General features: G+C 38.8%; 1 protein-coding gene across 1 annotated transcript in view; it reads right to left on the minus strand.

Annotated features, from left to right (window-relative positions):
* Positions 1–5,166: 5,166 nt before the first annotated feature.
* kitlga (kit ligand a) overlaps positions 5,167–19,388 on the minus strand; it is a 49,273-nt gene continuing 35,051 nt past the window's right edge. The window contains exons 4-10 of the mRNA XM_055033884.1: positions 18,595–18,747; positions 18,291–18,465; positions 15,717–15,782; positions 13,854–13,951; positions 13,526–13,635; positions 10,628–10,691; positions 5,167–10,517 (exon numbers count right to left, since the gene is read on the minus strand). Of these exons, the coding sequence (XP_054889859.1) occupies positions 10,661–10,691; positions 13,526–13,635; positions 13,854–13,951; positions 15,717–15,782; positions 18,291–18,465; positions 18,595–18,747 (633 nt within the window). The 3' untranslated portion in view covers positions 5,167–10,517; positions 10,628–10,660. The remainder of the gene's footprint in view (positions 10,518–10,627; positions 10,692–13,525; positions 13,636–13,853; positions 13,952–15,716; positions 15,783–18,290; positions 18,466–18,594; positions 18,748–19,388) is intronic.

The raw sequence follows: 19,388 nt of genomic DNA on the forward strand, positions 1-19,388 counted from the left end.
GTCTTTGGCACAAACGCACCCAAATTTGTGAATACACTGATTTGATTGACTGAATTATTGACACGGCTTACGTGGACCGTCACACTGGATTCTGTCCCAGCTGATTGTGGCTAAGTACGCCCCACTCTCTGAGAAGGTCGGGTTTTTTATTTTTTCCGATGGATCAGATCCTCAGCCGGATCTGAAGATGGTGAGCTAAGGATAAAAGGACTATGGACTTTATGATCTTGCATACCAATTTATTTTGAGTCAATTATCTTGTCTCCCTGTACTGGTGCAATTGTCTGTTTTTTTATACAAATCACGTAATATATCTACACCAAAGCTAAAAGGACTGTTCTGTTTTTTCTCCGTTCACACCCTCAGACTCCTTAAAGGGCCACTCTTCTGACACTGCTTTTGTAGCCGTAGTTAGCCACTTAGCCCGTAACTGTTACACTACCAACGCTACATTTGCATGCATTGTTGTTCTTGGACGCAACTCAGTTAAACCCCATTTGCAGAGGGTCTCCACTTGAACTGCTGTTTGTCCGACGGAGTTGTTTGCTTTCAATTACTTCCCAGCGCCGTTATCTGAACCAGAGCCGATGGAGAAACATTCGTGTCACATTCGTCTTTGCCTGAGACGATGCACAACCGAAAGCAGATTTTTCACAAATAAAAAACAAGCCCCGTTTTGAAAACGCGTCCAAGTCGCATTCATGAGTGCATAAGGGACTGATCCATCAAGTGCACTCTCACCGGGAGCCAGCACGCTGTGGTCCAAGTTCAGCTGGCGTACAGTCACAAAAACAAAACAAAACAAAACACACACACACACACACACGCACACGCACACACACACACACTCAAAAACAACAACAACAACAACAAAAAAAACCCAAGGCCGGGGTACTAAACACTCTTCTTTGGTTTTATGGCTGTGTGCAGCTGGGAGTCATCTATGGGGGAAGGATGGACAGCAGAAGCTCCTGGTCACAAAGTAGAAACAAAGGAGTTGATGGAAGCTGGAGTCAGCAGAGAGACCTGGAGGCCATGCTTACAAGAACTTTCACTGCGACTGTTTGGGGATTCGGTTCGGTTCCTGCATGGAGGCGTCTCCAGTCCTGAATGATTTTGCCTCATGCGGGTCCTGGCGGTCCAATCATCCGCATCAGCTCCTGAACCCGTCCTGTAGTATGTACGGGTTTGGCTGTCAATGCCGCCACGCCCTTGGCTTTTTCACTTTATGTGCTGTTTATTTTGCCAACTGCGTTTCCTTGTTTTCACTCTATGGTATTTAAAATGTGAAATTTATTTCCTCGTACCTTCTGAGGGAAACACCTAAAGACCTGGTCCATGAAGAGGTGGCAGCGGGCCAAAGGGAGGCTGGAAAATGGTTTCAGCTGAAGTAAGTACTGTTTGCTTTAGTGAACTATAGAAGTCAGTCAAGATCACTTTGTATTTTAACAATCAGCCATCTCTCAGCTCCAAACACACCTTTGAAATATCTAAGAACAACATAAAGCTGGGCAGGGAAGATATATAATTAGTCAATTATTGTGTTTTTTGTCAGACTGCATCTTACGCTCCATATAGACACTGCTTTGTGTCTATGTACTTAAATATTTTTTTAATATATCCTTTTAGTTATTGCTAGGGCTTATGGCGATTACAATAAAAATAAATTGCTCAAATCTCATAAGTTTTGATTTGACCCTTTCCTTCAGTCATTCTATCACAGTCTGCAGTTCTGTTATTCTGTTATTCTCTATCATGCCAAAATAATATATTCTTGATGGGGGATAATAAAAAAAAAATCCTACAGCCACAGGTTGTATTCTTCTGTGTGTAAAACATAGAAGATTTCTCAGACAGCTCCAGTCAGTTCATAAAAATATCAGGTAGGAAACTGTAAAGTTGGTGAGTTACATGCAAACTGTCATGAATAGTGGCGTGAGGTGGTGAGGCAGACGCAAGAGACCCAGGTAGAATGAATGAAGTGATGATTTAATGGTGACAAAATGAACAAGTAAATCCAAAACAGTCCAAAAACCTGGCAGCACAGTTTAGCAGAAGACAAGAGCTCAGCACTGGTGGCAACAGGCAACACGAACGGACTGACAACACATCTGACCAGGACCCGACGAGGAAAACAGGTGGAGAAAATACACAGAGGGTGATTAAGGGACGAGAAACACCTGGGAGTAATCAAGAGGAGACAGGACAACATGGAAACTCAGAGACACAGAAAACTTAAAACCTGACACAAAAAGAATGTGCTGAGGGTATTTAGAGCAATCATCTGATGCTAAAATGTAAATGCCAATCAAAATAATATGTTTTAAAACGTATTGTGTTTGTTATGCTATACTTTTCAATCAGATAATGTATACAAATGTATATATATGTACAACTCTGGAAAAAAATGAAGAGATCACTGCACTGAACCTGTTGAAAACCTCCTGGTTGTTCCACCAAATATTGATTTCTGAATTCTTTTTTAGTTAAAACATCAATATTATTTTTTTTAGATGAATGTGCTCATCTGCCACTGGTTATAACCAGGTCCAGTGTGTGTCCGTGCTCATGTGTCGGGCCAGATACGGCCTGTACATGGTTAAAGGAGTCCAGGAGGTTTAAAAAGTCCTTTACCAGAGGCTTATCAGGACAACACACATGTATATTGATATCTCCAACAATAACAACAGTGATCAGTTTCTCTGATCACTTAAAAACTAGGCAGCCAAAGATTAACCCTGAGCCTTGGTTTAATGACAGAACTCGTGCTGTGAGGAAGGAATGTTGCCGTGTTGAATGCAGGTGGAAAAAGGATAAACTGCAGGTTACTTTTCAAATTTTAAAAGACTCTTGGCGACTCTACCAGAGCACAGTTAAAGAGGCAAAAAGGGAATATTTGGCTAATATTATCTCCTCAAACAGCCATAACCCACGTGTCTTATTCAACACCATTGACTCTATGCTTAATACTCCACAGAATGCCTGTTTGGAAGCTTCTCCTGACATGTGTGAGAATTTTCTGTGTTTCTTTATTGAGAAGGTTGGTAGTGGCAGGGCTCTTACCATAGCTCCTGACTCTGATCCCTCTGTTTCGGTCCCTCGCTCTGCTGCTTTCACTCAGTTTGAGCCTGTGACTGTTTCACTTTTAGAGGATGTGGTTGGCCATATTAAGCCAGGAGGTTCCCTCCGTGATCCTGTCCCTCCACGACTTTTTAAAGATACTTTATCTAGCATAGTGTAGCCTGTTTGTGCAATTATAAATAGCAGTCTGTCCTCAGGTGTGGTCCATGCTAGTTTTAAACATGCAGTAGTGCAGCCACTGCTTAAAAAACCTGCCATTGATCCTACTGTTCTGGCAAATTATTGGCCTATTTCGAAGCTGCCTTTTCTTTTTAAGGTTTTAGAAAAAATTGTATACCGTCAGCTGAAACAGTTTTTAGATGAGGATGGTATTCTGGAGGTTTTTCAATCAGGTTTCATAGCACAGAATCTGCATTAATAAGAGTTTTTAATGACATCCTTCTGGCATGTGATTCTCATGTTGGTCTGATTTTACTTGACCTAACTGCTGCCTTTGATACAGTCGACCACGACATTTTAATATTGCGATTACAGCATATTGTAGGTATTGGTGACACTGTTCTTAATTGGTTCAGGTCCTACCTGGAGGACAGAACATTTTCAGTAAATATTAGATACTCTGAATCATCTACTGCTTCAATGCCATATGCTGTACCACAGGGCTCAATTCTGGGCCCACTGCTTTTCTGTCTTTATTTACTGCCTCTGGGATCTATCTTCAGGAAACATGGGATTTCATTTCATTGTTATGCTGATGATTGCCAGATTTATGTGCCCCTGAAGCAGAAAGATGTCCAGTCAATCAAACATCTCCTGGCATGTCTAAGTGATATTAAAGCTTGGTTGGCTTTGAACTTTTTAAATTTTAATAAAAAGAAAACAGAGGTGATGGTGTTCGGACCCAGCCAAATTAGAGTCACGGTTAAGTCCAGTTTGTATCATTTAAGGCATAAGTGAAATCTTTTCTTTCCAGGCAGCATTTTGAAACAGTGATCCACGCTTTTATTTAGACTCAACTGGATTACTGTAACTCTCTATATCTGTGAGTCAGTCAGTCACTGCTCTCACATCTGCAACTGGTTCAGAATGCGACTGCATGGCTTTTGACAGGAACTCGAAAGAGAGAGCATGTAACCCCTGTCTTGGCTTCACTTCACTGGCTGCTTGTATATTTTAGGATCCATTTTTAAATCGCTGCATAGTCTTGCCCCGGCTTACCTCACTGAGCTTCTTCACCCTTACATACCTTATCGGTCTCTCGGTCTGCAGATCAGTTGCTCTTGGAGGTACCGAGATCTAGAAGGAAGCTCAAAGGGGAGCTTCCTTCTAGAACGGTCGGATCAGAGAATTGAAAAGTCTCTGATCCAATTTCCCTTAACAACTGGTTCCATCTCTGTCGTGGGTCCTAAGTTATGGAATGACCTGCCTTTGCAGGTCAGAGAGGCCCCTTCACTGTCCACTTTTAAAGCTCGTCTTAAAACCCATCTATTTTACTTGGCCTTCAACTCCAGCGAGATCTAGTTTTACATTGTATGTTTGTTTGTTTTAAACTGTAAGAGTTTTTATTTGTTTTTATCTATTTTATGTACAGAACTTTGTATCAGCTGTGGTTGTTTTAAAGTGCTTTATAAATAAAGTTGGCATGTTATGTATGGTATGGTTAATTTATTTCCAGAGTTGTATATATATTTATTTATTTATATAATTTTGACAATTCAGCATTTTTTTTGTTGCTTCCTTTTGATATTCTCACCCACACCAGATGCCATTGGGACCGCAAACAACTTGATATGTCTTATTTTGTGGGATTCTGCTTTACAATACCACAGCATAGTGACACTTGATTAATCGTTGATGTCACGTTCGACAGATTCTAGAGATTTAAAAAATAAATTCACTGAGAGCATTTTATTAAACGTTTTGTCACTATAACAACCATTTCAAAAGAATTTTCCTCTGAAATCCTTCCAAAAACCTGGCAAATGTTGTGAAAATCCGCCCAAATTTAAACAACCTACCTAGACCGTATTCAAAAGCGAAGATTAAAGAAAATAAAAAATAAGAAACAAGACACAAACCAGTAAATATCATTTGGATACATGTACTTTATTCATAATCCATATATGCTTGTTTACATTTATACAAAAATACAGAATACAGTAGACATTTTAATGTTTTTTGGTGCTTTTTTAAAGTTTTTTTTTAAGTTTTTTTTTGTGTGTGTTTTATTTTTTGCTGTTTGTTTGTTTATGCCCTGAATATCAGCTGGGCTATAATTACATTTGCTCTTTTTTTGGCACCCAGACTTATTTCCTGCCTAGAGCTGCTTGGTCAGCCCACTGCGACGGGCCAAATTGGATCGCTCGTGCCCAAAAGCACTGTTCAGGATGCGGGTCTACTCTCGTATTGCCAAACAGAACAACACACAAGGGAGCAGTGTTTAAGGGCAGTCATGCTCTCGACGAATGCACGTCAACTGCTTCGCTTTGCATCAGACACACCAACAGTCTCTGGCTTCGACGTAGACAGGAAAATGGGAGACCGTGTTATGCTTTTTTTTCCTTTCTTTTTTTTACTCGTTCACAGCTTAGACCCGTTACAGCTCTTACGTTCATGTAGACTATATATAAAAAAAAAAAAGAAAAAGCAACAGGATGCCTTGTTTGTTAGTTTGTGGGTAGACGAGCCCGTCTCTCTGGAAACTGCATGGGACGACAGACGACTTAATGTTTATTTAGAGATGTAGAAAAGTACTTGCTAGCGATGACGGAGGAGAAAGTCACTGGTCTAACCTGTCATAGATATATTACTCCAATATTGTTTACAAATCCATCTTTAAATATATAAAAATCTCAGTCCTTCACCGCTAATTTCTGATGTTCCTTCGTGAAATATCTGTATATTTTGAGACAAAGACTTAGCCATAAAGATTATGGCACAGTTAATGTGTTACCACTCTTATTTTTTGTTGCTGTTGCTCTTGTAATGTTGTTATCTTGCACCTTAACACAATAAACAATACGTTTTACCACACCGAGGAAGTTCTAGCTAATACGAGCTGAGGATGACTGCTCATCAGAAACATACGAACACCAATGTGGTATACCTTTTCTTCTGTAAGACACACAATCAAACTCTGCACAATATACTCTTGTCTTCTATAAGAAAAATTCCCAGTATATAGCTCCAATTACACAGAAAACAAGCAGTTGATGGCTGAAATGGCTTCTAATGTCTGCAAAGGTTAAACAAGTTGACGCGGAAAGAAATGTCACAACCACTGTTGATTCCTTCTGCTGATGTAAAAGAATTACGTTGTCAGAAAAAAACCCAAACAAACAAACAAAAAAATACAAGTACCAATTTATGACTGGTTCCAGGTCAAGCTGACTGACCTCTCTCGTAACAGAAGTGACTGACCCCGGATGATGTTTCTGCTGCCACAGGAATGCACAAATAGGCTGCAGACTCTTTTTTTTTTTTTTTTTTTTTACAAACACAAGAGTCCAATATGCTAATCAAACAAGGCACGAAAACAAGAGTGGAAATAGAACAATTTAAGACCACAAATATGATGATGTGAAATGTCCACTAAAACCTGCAGCAGATTCTAGCGTCCCATCAGCTAGTTGTCTAACTGCAAAGGGCAAAGGTCACAACCAGTGTATCCTGTTCTCATTCCTAACTTCCTACTTGCCTTGTAATGACGTTCAGCTCTGTTTTCTTACACTGATCTGCGTTGTTCTTGCTAGGTCAAACCTTTGCTTTTTGCTTTTTTTTTTTTCATGACCATCATGTTTCGTCTGATCTGAATAGTCTTATCGTCCGATGCCGACCGCAGGGGGAAGCTCCTTGCTCATGGTGACAGGAAGTGCAGAAGCATGCCTGCTAATTTCAGATAACTGTGGGCAGATGATTGCTTCTAATACACACTCACACAATAAAAAAGTTAACCATGAAGACCTCCAAATTTTTGCAGCTATTTAATATAGATATGAGGTCACAGTGCACTTCTGTGGACAGTGTCTTAAGGCAAAAAAAAAAAATATATATATATATAAAAATGAAAATTTTAGTTTGTATGTCATTTCTCCGGGATAAGCTCAGTGTTCACCATTAAGTTTTGAACCCTGGCAGGTTCTCTAAGGGTTTACTAGTATTCAAGCAACAACACTTCTGCAGAAAGTCTCCAGGGTCAGATAACGGTTTTGGCCAATTTGTTTGAGATTCCAAGACAGAACTGCTTCACAGAGAAAGGTGCAGCCGGCTTGTCGCGCCTCAGTTCAGCTGGGGGAGATTCCTGTCACAAGAGAGTGGTTGCACTCCACTGTTTTTGCTTTTCCACAAAAAGGGATTGCTGCAACATCACACGACTTTGTTCAAATAAATGTAGCAAATGTGGCGTAGTACGACCTGCTGGATGATTCACAAGAACCTTTAAAGACTTAAAACAGATGAAACATAGAAACTCCCCATGCATGTATTTTACTACCAACTTTGTCCGTGTTATTGAGCTCATTGAGGGCAACGGTAAACAGGTTTCATCGCAAAATGCATTTGGAAAACGACACATTTCCTTCTGCAGTTTCAGACAGATTAGGTGAAGCTGAAGGTTATTACTGCCAGTATTAGATTTTTTTGTTGAAAACGATAAGTAAAAATACACAAAAAAAAGAAGTTTGCATAGTGTCTTTAGGTTGGAGGGGTTTTTTATGTTAGATGCTGCTGATAACTCTCGTGTTACATTTACTGTAAATCAGAAAAGACATTTATGATGACTGATCCAGTAGGAGCCTGGACTAGTTAGGAGTTAACTATTACTTTTTTGGCTGATTAAAATAAAACTGACAGCAATTTATTGCAAAAAGCATTTAACTCCACTTTTATACCAGTGACTTTTACTGTGAATCCTTTATATTTTTCAAATGAGACATGAGCCAAAATATTCCTTGAACTTGCATAAACCGCTTGACTGTTTTTGAGGTCAGATGTAAGTGATCAGCATCTATAATGGATTGCCGGTAAGGTATTGATTGTTCATAAGCGCCTCATAACTTCACTTTAAAAATGTTTAACTATCCATTTCAGCCAGGGTGGTGTGATTACAATGTTATCAGACATTTTCCTGGAAAATTTAGGAACAATAGTGTTTACTTCCTGCAAATCCTGCCAATGCCTTACAGATGCCTTCTTATTCCCAATTAATGCCACTGATAACACCAATATGTGATCATATATTCCCCAACAATCTGCTTTCTAAAAGGAAATCTGATAATTGATGCCTAAACAGCAGCAACAATCTGCCCACATACCTCAGGCTGTATTCTATGCTGAGCTTCATCAATAATACAGATGACAAGCAGAAATTATACTAAACATTTAAAGATTTAATCTGCTGCTTTATGGATTATGACTTTTTAAAAAGGACTGTAGAATTTTTTTTTTAACATCTTTTACTTTTTTATCATTCAGATGAAAATGGCCATCAAAGGTCTCCCTGGCAACAGGCGGTGTCTTGCAAAGTACATATGCAGGACGTGTAAAGAAATAAAAGGCAAAAATTAACAGATGTTTACTAAGGAACGACAGCTGATCCTGTTCCTTCATTAGCTGCGTTTCCATTCGCCATAAGATTACACAAATTGAAAATAGGAACATGGAAATGCTCCAATTAAGATAAAATGTTTTGTTCTAGGATGAGATTTTTTGGGGGGCTATTTCCAAATAGATGTATTTCATAAAACTGCAACGGAGACAGGCAGATGTTACTGCAACTTTCTCAGACAATGCCCGGCTGATTCCATCAGAGCTCCCATAGCATCATAGTGAATAAAAAGTTGAGTTCCATTCCGAAGTTTTAAATCCATAACTCTTCTGTAAAATCACCAGCTGCAATTTCTCCGAAATGCTGCAAACATAGCCACTCAGAGTAGGCGCGGCATGTCACTCTTAACACCTGAATCAGACGCCCATGCCTCCTTTGATTGGCCGATACACGTTGAGCGCCGTGTCTGAATCCTGAATACATCTCATGTAACTGTTTGACCAGGGCTTTTAATGACTCATCGCGCAAACAAAATTTTTCCAGTACGATTCTAATTTAATTCCTTACTTAACGGAAACACAGCAATTGCAAAATTGTGTGTGTGTGTGTGGGGGGAGAGGGGGGTGCGTGCGTGTGTGTGTGTGTGTGTGTTTTTCCCCCCCAACATCAGCAGAAAGCCACATAGATTTGCGTACATTCGGAATGGAAACCACAGCTTCCGACTGTGTGACTAAACTTTGGATCCACGCGTCTCATCCCAGTTTACGGATTAGCAGTTCTGAACAGCGTACATGGGGGGTTAGTCAAAGCAGCATACTTTTAATACATGTTTTATCTCCATGTAATAATTCACACATTCAAAGTGGCTCAAGGCATATATATATATATATATATATATATATATATATATATATATATATATATATATATATGCCAACTACATTGAAATAGACAGCATAATTTGCTCAAGAGGATAATGTGTTCAGCTTTACAATATGTTGGTACAGAGATTTATTTTTTATTTATTTATTTAATTTTTAAATGTGATCCATGAGTAAAAGGTGCCCTTAAACAAAAATCTTTCAGCTCTGGAAGAGTAGCCACTGAGTGCCAACCACCAATAAATAAATACATCATACCCTCCACTCCCCCCTTCTTCTTCTTGGGAACATACACAAGTCAGACTACTGTGACTGAACTTTGGGGCCAACCACACTCAGCATTGCTATTCTTTGGAGAACCTCAGACACTGAAAAATTAAAAAGAAAAAAAAGAAAAGAAAAGAAAAGTGGGGGAGCTGTTGAGGATGTGGTTAACATGAAGCGTTACCAGAGGTAGAAATTCATGCCCCAGTTCAAACAAGATATTGCCGGCATCAGTCACATTGTCTTTGTACATTTGACGACTGAAAAGCAGGCGGGAAAAAAAAAAGAAAAAAAAAGAAGAAGAAGCAAACATGGCAGCCTGGAGGGAAAAAAAACAAAACAAGAAGCAAACATGGCAACCTGGAGGGGAAGAAAAAAAAAGAAAAAGAAATCGATAAATATGCGAAGTTTTCCCCCAGAGGGTCGAAGATGCAGGTCATGATGAATGACAGCTTGGAGCCGGGGGCGTCTAGGGCTTGGACGGGTAAAGGTTATCGGCTAAAATCTTTAGTCCTTTTCAAAAAGCACGGGGATAATGTTGTTTTATAAAAAAGGGAAAAAAAACAGTGTCAAGTTTGATTAAACCTGACAAAACTCGCAGTCAATGTTTTCCACCATTAATCTGGAGTGCAGTCAAAACAGGCCTCTCAATCTCTACAGTCTCACTGTGGTGTGCAAGTTCGTGTTTGTCTTTCACCTTTGAACACCTTCAGATAAAAAAAAAAGAAAGAGAGAGGAGCACAGCCCTGGGGAGGAGAATGTGGAGAAAGGTGTTAGAGAAGCACAGAAGGTCAATTTCTTTTCTTTCCCCTGCTTTTATGTAGGACACAACGTTTAAATAAAAATAAAAACTCACCAAATATGCTAGCGCCCTTTCATTTGCAGAGCTTTACACTTCTACGGGGATGTTCAGCGCATTTCTGAAAAAGGAAAGCAGGGCGAATGTTAGAAGGCGTCCAGGAAAATCATCTCTAACATTTTGTCATGTTCGAACCACAAACCTGCATGGATGTTATTGGAACTTTTGTTTGTGCGTAAGCGACACAAATTGGTGCATGGTCGTGAAACAGAAAATACAACAAAGCTGTGTGTGACTTTTAAAACATCTTCAGGCATAAAAATCAGTGACGTGTTCAGCCTCTTTTACTCCAATACCTCTAAAATCATTAAGTGAATTGCCCTCATAAGTCACCAGGTTAGCTAGTAGAATTCGATTGCCACCCAAAAAGTTTGAGATTTATGGAAGAATCAAAAGAAAGCCACTGTAAAAACTGGAAAAAACAAAACAAAACAAAAAAACAGCACAGAAAACAAAACAAAAACTCATAAAACGATAAATGGAACCAAAGGAGGCCGGACACAATTTGAGACTTTGGAGAAGGTTTGCTTTCCAACAGGACAACTCAGTGAGAATTTGGAAACTTGGAAGATTGCTGTTTAGAGACACGTTGCACAGGCCACATAGAGGAGCTGGAGCAGTTTTGAAAAGATTGTGTAAAGAGTCATGTCAAGTACCATTTTTTTCCCTGATTTTTATTTATAAACCAAACATTCACTACATCATTTTGCTTCCACAACACAGAGGTATGGTGCTTTGTCAGTTTATCGCATGAAATCCAATCAGAAGCAGTGAGAATTGAGGTTGAAATATTGTAAAATTTAAAGACGCTTCAGTGTTGCGCATACTTTAGCCAGGCACTGTACATGAAATTCAGTTTAAAAATCATTTTTATTCAACTGACGCAACTTTCAATAAAGTGTTTCTGCAGATGGTGATGGCAGTGGGCAGTGTGTTCACTGCTTCATTAAATGCTTTAACCCTCATCGAGTGAAAGCGGTGTGACCACTCCACACAAATCAACAAAGACAATTTTAATGTGCCGTAATGTATCTGGATAAATTGCTAACGTCAATTAAACGCAGCATATTTCCTCTTTGAAAATTAGACATATTCTAATTTCACCGTTCTGTGCGTCATGCGCTGGTCTCAAGTTAAATTCGCTTGCGGTCTGTGAGCGATGCTTCCTTGTGACTGTCCATGGCAGATTTACGGGAGAAGCCGTAGCCTTGAGATTCAAATGACACCGTTTTCAGTTCCCTGCTGGAAGAGTTTGGCTTGCATACAGAGCAAGCCATGCGCAGCACGGGTGTGAGAAAGGAAATCTGCCACAATTTTGAACCGACAGACTGAGCAACAACGAGTCCGGTTTTTGAATGTTTGCAATTTATCATTAATTACATTGTTTCAAAGAGTAGTACGACTTCACTGGTATTGAGGAAAAAGAAAAGAAGAGATTGTTTTACAGCTCTGGAAAAAAAATGAGAGCCCACTGCACCTCATAGTTGTTCCATCAAATATTGGTTTCTGAACTCTTCCTGAGTTCAAACATTAGAATTATTCTGTCTAAATGAATGTGAACTTGTTTTTCTTTGCATTATTTGAAGTCTGAAACCACTGGGTCTTTTTTGTTGAACATTTCTCTTTTTCTGATAAGTGCCAGTAACTACAAATATGGCCCTCACCTGAAATTTATCCTTTAAAGGATCTAACCTAATACTTATGTCACCTACAGATGGTATGAAATTGCTGTATGTACCAAAAAATAACTTAAAAAAGCGTTGAATTCACATCATGGCTGAATCTCATCCCTTGAAATTGGCCTCAGTCTCTTTAAAAACCTCTAACCCTTTCCAATTCGCCACCACAGCAGAGTTCTTCCATGTCGCTTCCAACAGTTCTCAGCAGTGCTGTAGTTGTTTAATAAGCTCAGCAGACATGCATTCCCACCAATTGTTTGCTAATTTCTGCTGGCACTAGTCTGTCGGAGCTGATGGAAGCCACTATGGAGGGCAGCGCAATCACATTTAGTTCCACAACATCCAAAATTGAGTGTTAAGTGTCTTTCTGAAAGTTTTGTTTGGCACTGAAAGATGCTATGAGATGAATTATGAACAAGTCATATAAAAACAAAGTTCAGACAAGCTAACGCTAGCTTTGGCAAAAGTGTTTTCCTGCTGGATTAAACATTGACAGCAGAAGCAAGATATGAGTTTATTGAAGACTGTAGTTCAACCTGACAGGTCAAGTTTTTGCATTTTCTAATGTTATATTGACACACTGTTTTTATGTTCAAATTGAGTAGGAAATTCTAAAACTAGAGTATTATTTATTTAAATGGAGGAAAAGACAATATAAAACCTGCTCAATTTTGGTAGTACCCCAAGTACTTCTGACATATCATGCCATTTATACTGACAATATTTTACGCTTATTGTGGGGATTCAAGTGGCGAAGTTAAGTAAAGGTGAGTGCTTTACAAACTCAATGCAAATTCTCAAAGCTCAAACAGCTGAGACACTGCGATCCAGATGTATTGTTGTTTTTATGATTTCAAGTTCAATGACCTTCCATAGTGTAAATGTATAGTAACCCTGCCTTTGGACAAAGTCCCAATTCTTTCAAAAAAAGTACCACTTCACAGTTTTTACAGTGCATATAGCTTATTTAAGAGCACACCTGCTTCTTATCAAGTTATACGACTTTGTGGTTTGTGTTTCCACTGCTTTCTTGTTCACTGCAAATTTTTCTATCCTCAGAAGTTAAAATAACTGAGTCCAGACCTCACATCATTGATGACAAGAGATTAGACAAAACACAAAAAGAACACAAATAACAATTAAGTTGCTAATTGCATTCATTTGCAAGATGCACAGGCTGCGGAAAACATGAGAAGCAGCAACAGGAGCAGCTTACTTTTCTGACGATTCACCATCCTGCTGAGGTGCCATCAGATGTGGTTCTGTAAAGTCTTCTTCTTCTCCACGATTCGACCGAGGATGCTCTATGTTCCTTCTTGACCTGATCTGCAGAGTTAAAAAAGAAATATATAACAATAATGTGCCAAACGCTCACAAGGCTCTTCAGTGAGTGTCGGCAGAAAGTTGAAAGGCTGCCGACGATTACAATAAATGCTGTGGAAAACGGAGATAAGTATCTTCCAACATCACCATAAACCCTTCGAGAAACTGATATTATCTCTGGAGCAGCTCGTGAAGTTTTATGGGGTTAAACGTTAGCTCACCTTCCACACAAGCAGGAAGATTAGGGCCAGCAGTGGGATAAACAGTAAGGAGAAAAGGCTTTTCTCCACCACCTGGCGAAGGGGACTTGGCGAAGAAGCTAGAATGGAAAAACAGAAAAAAGAAAAACTCATAAAATTCCTAATAACAGGTTGTAATTATTTAAAGCATTGTTAAATCTTTTGCCTCTAGCCAATATTGGATTTGACATACAGTAGATAAAGAAAGCAATTAGTGCTATTTTTTATTGTACAATCGCCATGTGTGAAATTGTCAAAAGTTCCTTCTGTTGGAGCGTGCTGTGGTGGCGCAGGGGTTAGCACGCCTCTCCTTGCCCTCCTTCCTGTCGGCCAACTGTCAAAAATACGAGTATCGCAAAAACTCGGAGAAAAAAAAAAAGTTCCTTCTGTTGCCAGCAAAAATGAGCTCAAACTGTTGATGTAGAACCACCAGTAGACATTTGGTGTGATGTGGCATCTGGACCAACCGATCTGCAGCAGATTCATTAACTGATGTAAGTAGCTACCTGAATGCCACTTTCTTAGAGCTCTGAAGAAATAGAGAATTTCGTAGGCCAAGTTAACACCTTGGCCTACGAAGATGTTAACTTTCATCATCGGTTTTCGCCTCATCTTTGCGGTCTGGTAGAGAAATTTTCAAGCTAACTTGCGGTGATGCCGCTGTAAGCTATATTGTAAGCAACAGGGAGTTTGTTGATGTTCAACTGAAACACTCGTGGATGACTATGGGATATTTTCAGTAGTCCAGCATTTACAGCTTACATAGCAATAGAGGTCAAGACGAGTCTTTGGTTTCCATTTAACTTATTATAAACAACATTCATTTATCTTGTTTATGTTGTGTTTTTTACAGGTTTCCACAAACATCTTTTCTGAGTAAAAATATGGGATGTAACAAAACTCCCAACTGACAAACATAAGTTGAAACTATGCCTTTATGTAACATGCTATTAATCCAACACACTATTACATTTCTGCCTTGGGTTTTATTTAAGGCATAGATCAAGACATCTGATACTCAAATTCAAATTCAAAAGTTCTTTATTAACCCCAAAGGGAAGTTAAATGTTGTGGTAACTCATTAATTCTTTTAAGAGTTATTGTACATGGTGATGGCTGCTGGCAGGAAAGCTTTCTTCTAGCTCTCTGTATTGAAGTAAATCTGAAGAAGCCTCTGACTGAAGATACTCTGCCTTCCCAAGACAGTCTCATGGAGAGGATAGGTCAGGGTTGTCTAAAATTTTTCTTGATTTTATGAAGAATCCTTCTTTGCATCATCATCTCCAGAGGTCCCATAATCATTAAACCAAATTTAATTTGATCTCTTGCTAATCCAGGCTGCAAAGCATTATTTTGTATGTAGGTAAAAAAAAGGTGCCATGCAGTTTATAGAATATACAGATAACACCTCTTTTGATTTTAAACAAGTGACAATCAAAAGTTACAGCAATAACCCAATGATTATGTTGCTTAATCTCATGCTATGTTATGCAAACGCTTTGTCTGCAGTGATGAAGATGAATTCACCTCCAATGGAACTTAACTACTTTCTAAGGTTTTCCCAAATTAACAATATCCCTCCCAAATCTTTATATCGCCCAGATTCTTACATTTTTTCATGACTACAGAAACCAGTCATACCTTTGCGACATTACAAAATCCCTCCAACTGCTACAGAAACAACTTTAACTGAACTTAGCTACCACAGACTTTCTATTCACCTACAGCCAGAAGAAAGGCTAAAGGGAGATTGTGTGAAGAACACAAGGCAATAGTTATACAACAAATACATATCAAATCAAGAAGAAAAAGTTGGTCTATCGAAAAGTTGATGAGAGACCTTACCTGATGAGCGTGTAATGTCTATAGTAGCAATATTGTGTGACGTGTCATGGCTTGACGTAGACTGAACTGAAAGCAAGAAAATAAAAAAGGGAGTTCAGGAGACAGTGACAAAAACTGAAGACAAAAGACCGATAGAGTGAAGAGTAACTGACTGATGATGAAAACATTCATTGTTAGGCGCTAAATAGTCACTTCATAGGTACTCCTTTTACCCTCCCCCCTGAAACAACACACAAAAACATCTGATCTGGCGGCAAAAAAAAGAAAAGCGCTTTGGAAAGATTGGAAGATTGCTCTGTAATCAACACGTATACAATCAGGTTTCAGCCCTTTTCTTCCTTTTAAACACCGCGCTACCTTGGGACATCTTCCCTTAGTCCTGTGACTCAGACGTGTCTCAATGGGGATTCTAAGCACTGAGGCCAGTCCTGAGTTTTTATCTTGCTGAGTTCTTGTGTGGAAATAATGGTGGCAGATTTAAAGCTTCTCCTAAAAAGCCACAAGAGATCTGCCCTAAATACAGCTCGCTCACAATGGTCCTTACCAGGTGGCAGCAGTTTCACAATCGGAAGCAAAGCAGGAGCATGGTTTGCTGCTGGTTAGGATTTGGAGATTAGCTTTGGGGATGGTGGAAAGGGAGCATTTCCTGCAGTGGTTCCGGTGAGATCCCAAAAATTTTCAGCCAGTGTGTACATTTTGTTGTCAATTTGTTGTGAACTTTTTTTTTGATAAGAAGGCAAAGTATTTTTTATGGCAGGTTCTCTTAATTGGCGTGCCAGGACCCACATGAGGGTCCGTTTTGGGTGGGTTGTTGGTCTTTGTGTAACAAGCCACCAACAAGTGTGCAAAGAAAAAAAGACATTCACACAGAGTTGACTAGTTTTCCCAAACAATAGGTGGGGATAAAGCCCATTAATGAGTTAACAGTTGTAGTTTTATGCATGTAGTAACTAGTTACTAGTATTAGAATTACTTTTCCCCCCTTCATTTTAGTATTTAAAATACTAGAATTTGCTGATTTATACGTTTATAAGGTGACATTATTATAAAATATTAAATCAGTTACTCAGTACTTCAGTAGCATTTTCAGCCAATATTATTTTCTGCTTCTACTTAATTAAACCTAAGTAGGATGGCTACATTTTTATGTGACTTGAGTGAACATATGTTGACGTATTGAATTGAAATTTTTGGGTAGTCTAACCTGAAGAGGATATATTCCCTTAGGACTGTCTCACAATTAAACAAGTATAAAAACCAAAACACACGTCAATATGAACAGGGGTATTTTGAAACTTTCACAGATTCCTTTCTCTAAAGAAGTTTTCGGATTTGTATTTTTCCCACAATATCGTAAAAAAAAAAGTGCTTTGTCTTGACCTCTAATATGTTTCACCTTCTTGTCTTGGAACTGAATGCATGCTAGTCCCTGACAGTTTCAGATTTAAATGGAATTATTATGATCTGCTCATAGCCTGCAGTAAGGAAGTGCACAACGGTGCACTGGAGCCATTGTAGATAGATAAAAAAAGACAAAAAAATCTTGGGAACTTTTGAAACTTATATCTGTACATGAGATCTTCTCTGTTTTTGTCTCAGTCCATAGGATAAAGGATTTACATGTGCTGAGACCCCCTCAGGCCAAAAACAAAACAGTCTGCTCTTTGTTATACAAGAATTTAGGCCACCATTCAGCTATTGAAGAGGATCAGCCACACACTAAAGCATTGGCCACGTAGGAGAGAGTTTAAATTCGGCAGCAGTCTGAATCAAGATAACCCTCTGAGGTTCACAAACAAGCAGTTCCATTCAAGCATTGTAGTTTACACGTATTCCGCAAAATCCAGCAGAAACATTTCATAAGGCTATAAACATCTCACTTTTGGGAAAACAAACTGAAACTTCTAAATATGCTCACTAGAAAGGCAGCTTCTTTAGTTCTGGTTTTTAGAACAGTGGATTTATTTACACGACTCAGGGATTCGGAGAAAGTTTCACAGAACAGTTTCATTTTTGGTTTTTCATGTGACAAAAGAAAGAAGAAAAAAACGACAGCTGTTGAATTTTTTTCCTGGTCAACCAAGGCTGGCGTTTTATTTGAGTAGAAAATGTAAACTGACATTGCACAGCTTTTCAAGAGTGTGACTAGCGCAATATTATTTCCAAATGGCTGAGCTGGATGTTTTTCATAATATCTGGGATTATGAAGGTGTCCTGTTCATTTTAGGATTGTTCATAATTCTGAACTTTCATTTGGGGATGTGTTTTCATGAATTTGAGTTGAACGTTTATGTGGATCACTGCTGAGTGAATGAACGTGTTTTTGAAAATTGAAATCTTTCTTTCTTCTTTGCTTCTTTTTGTCTTCATTAGCAAATCATAAATAAAGTTCAACATTATATATGTTAGTCAAACTGACTCCAAACCTAAACCCACATGCTGTAGTTCATCTATATGTTCACACACATAACTTTAAAGACTTCACTAAGTTTTTCCTGCTGAATATTTGTTGGTTGATTCTTATCTAAGTCACATTTTTTCCTCTAAACACAAGAAGAATTCAGCCGACGGTACCTGAAGAGGATTCTTCTGTTGGTATCGGTGTGGTGGGACAGGGAGGTGGATCACATTCCTCTTCAGGTCTTTCTCCGTCTGCAGTTTTACACACCTCCTCGACAAAGTTAAAATATTTCCCTGTTTCCCACTTACCGACTCTGTAGTGGCACTCAAACTCTAACATTTGTGGATTCTGTAAGGATGAGAACGGAGGCATTAGCCATTAGTCATAAGCAGATACAATCACATGCCACTATAAAGACTTCCAGATCGTCAGCAAAGCCATTATTTATTTATATGATAATAAATTATGGGAACTCGCCATATTACTGATTCCTATCCGCTTCTCTTCAATGAATTGGATGAGTATCTGTATGTTTTGATTATTAGATGAAATGTTTCCAAACTTTTCAGATAAATCCTTCAAGCTCTCCTCCAAGTAGTAAAGGTTTAACTTTGCCCAACACATGTCGCCCTGGAGGAAAAACACAGAAACAACAAGAACAACAAAAAAAACAACAGAAAATCTGTGAAAAATATGTAACAGTTTTAGTTATAAAAGTCATCTCAGCACAGCTGGTTTCACTTAAAGACATCATGAAAGAAATGGACACATTTAGGAATGACAGTATGACCTTGGGTTGTCTGGAACTGGAGACATTAGTCTTTCAGACTGATAGATTCCTGCCTGGTTCTTTGAGACAAAACATATAGAATTCATCACATCCTATGAGTTTGGAAGTATAAAGTCAGTTGCAAGGCCAAATGTCTTGGTTGTCCCACCCTGTGAAACGTTCATAAAATTGAGGGTGTTGGAATACTGCGAGTAACCTGTGATTGCCATAATGCCTCTTTTACAAGTGTTTATTTTATTTATTTATTTAGCTTTCAGTGGTCATAATGTTTGGGTAGTGAAGATTTTAATCTTTTAACTTAAAGGTATTAAACTCATCCTTGCGTTTATCAGTGTCCTCTCAGGTCTACTTAAAAAGAATCAATCAGCTGATCCAGAACGCTGCTGCTGGTGTTCTGACTAAAACCAGGAGCATAGAGAAGATCACCCATTTCTAAAGTCCAACCACTGAGAGAATATGCTTTAAAAAAAAACAACTCCTG

The sequence above is a fragment of the Poeciliopsis prolifica genome, unplaced genomic scaffold, assembly GCF_027474105.1.
Source record: "Poeciliopsis prolifica strain line A6 unplaced genomic scaffold, Auburn_PproV2 SCAFFOLD001, whole genome shotgun sequence".
NCBI classification, from domain to species: Eukaryota; Metazoa; Chordata; class Actinopteri; order Cyprinodontiformes; family Poeciliidae; genus Poeciliopsis; species Poeciliopsis prolifica.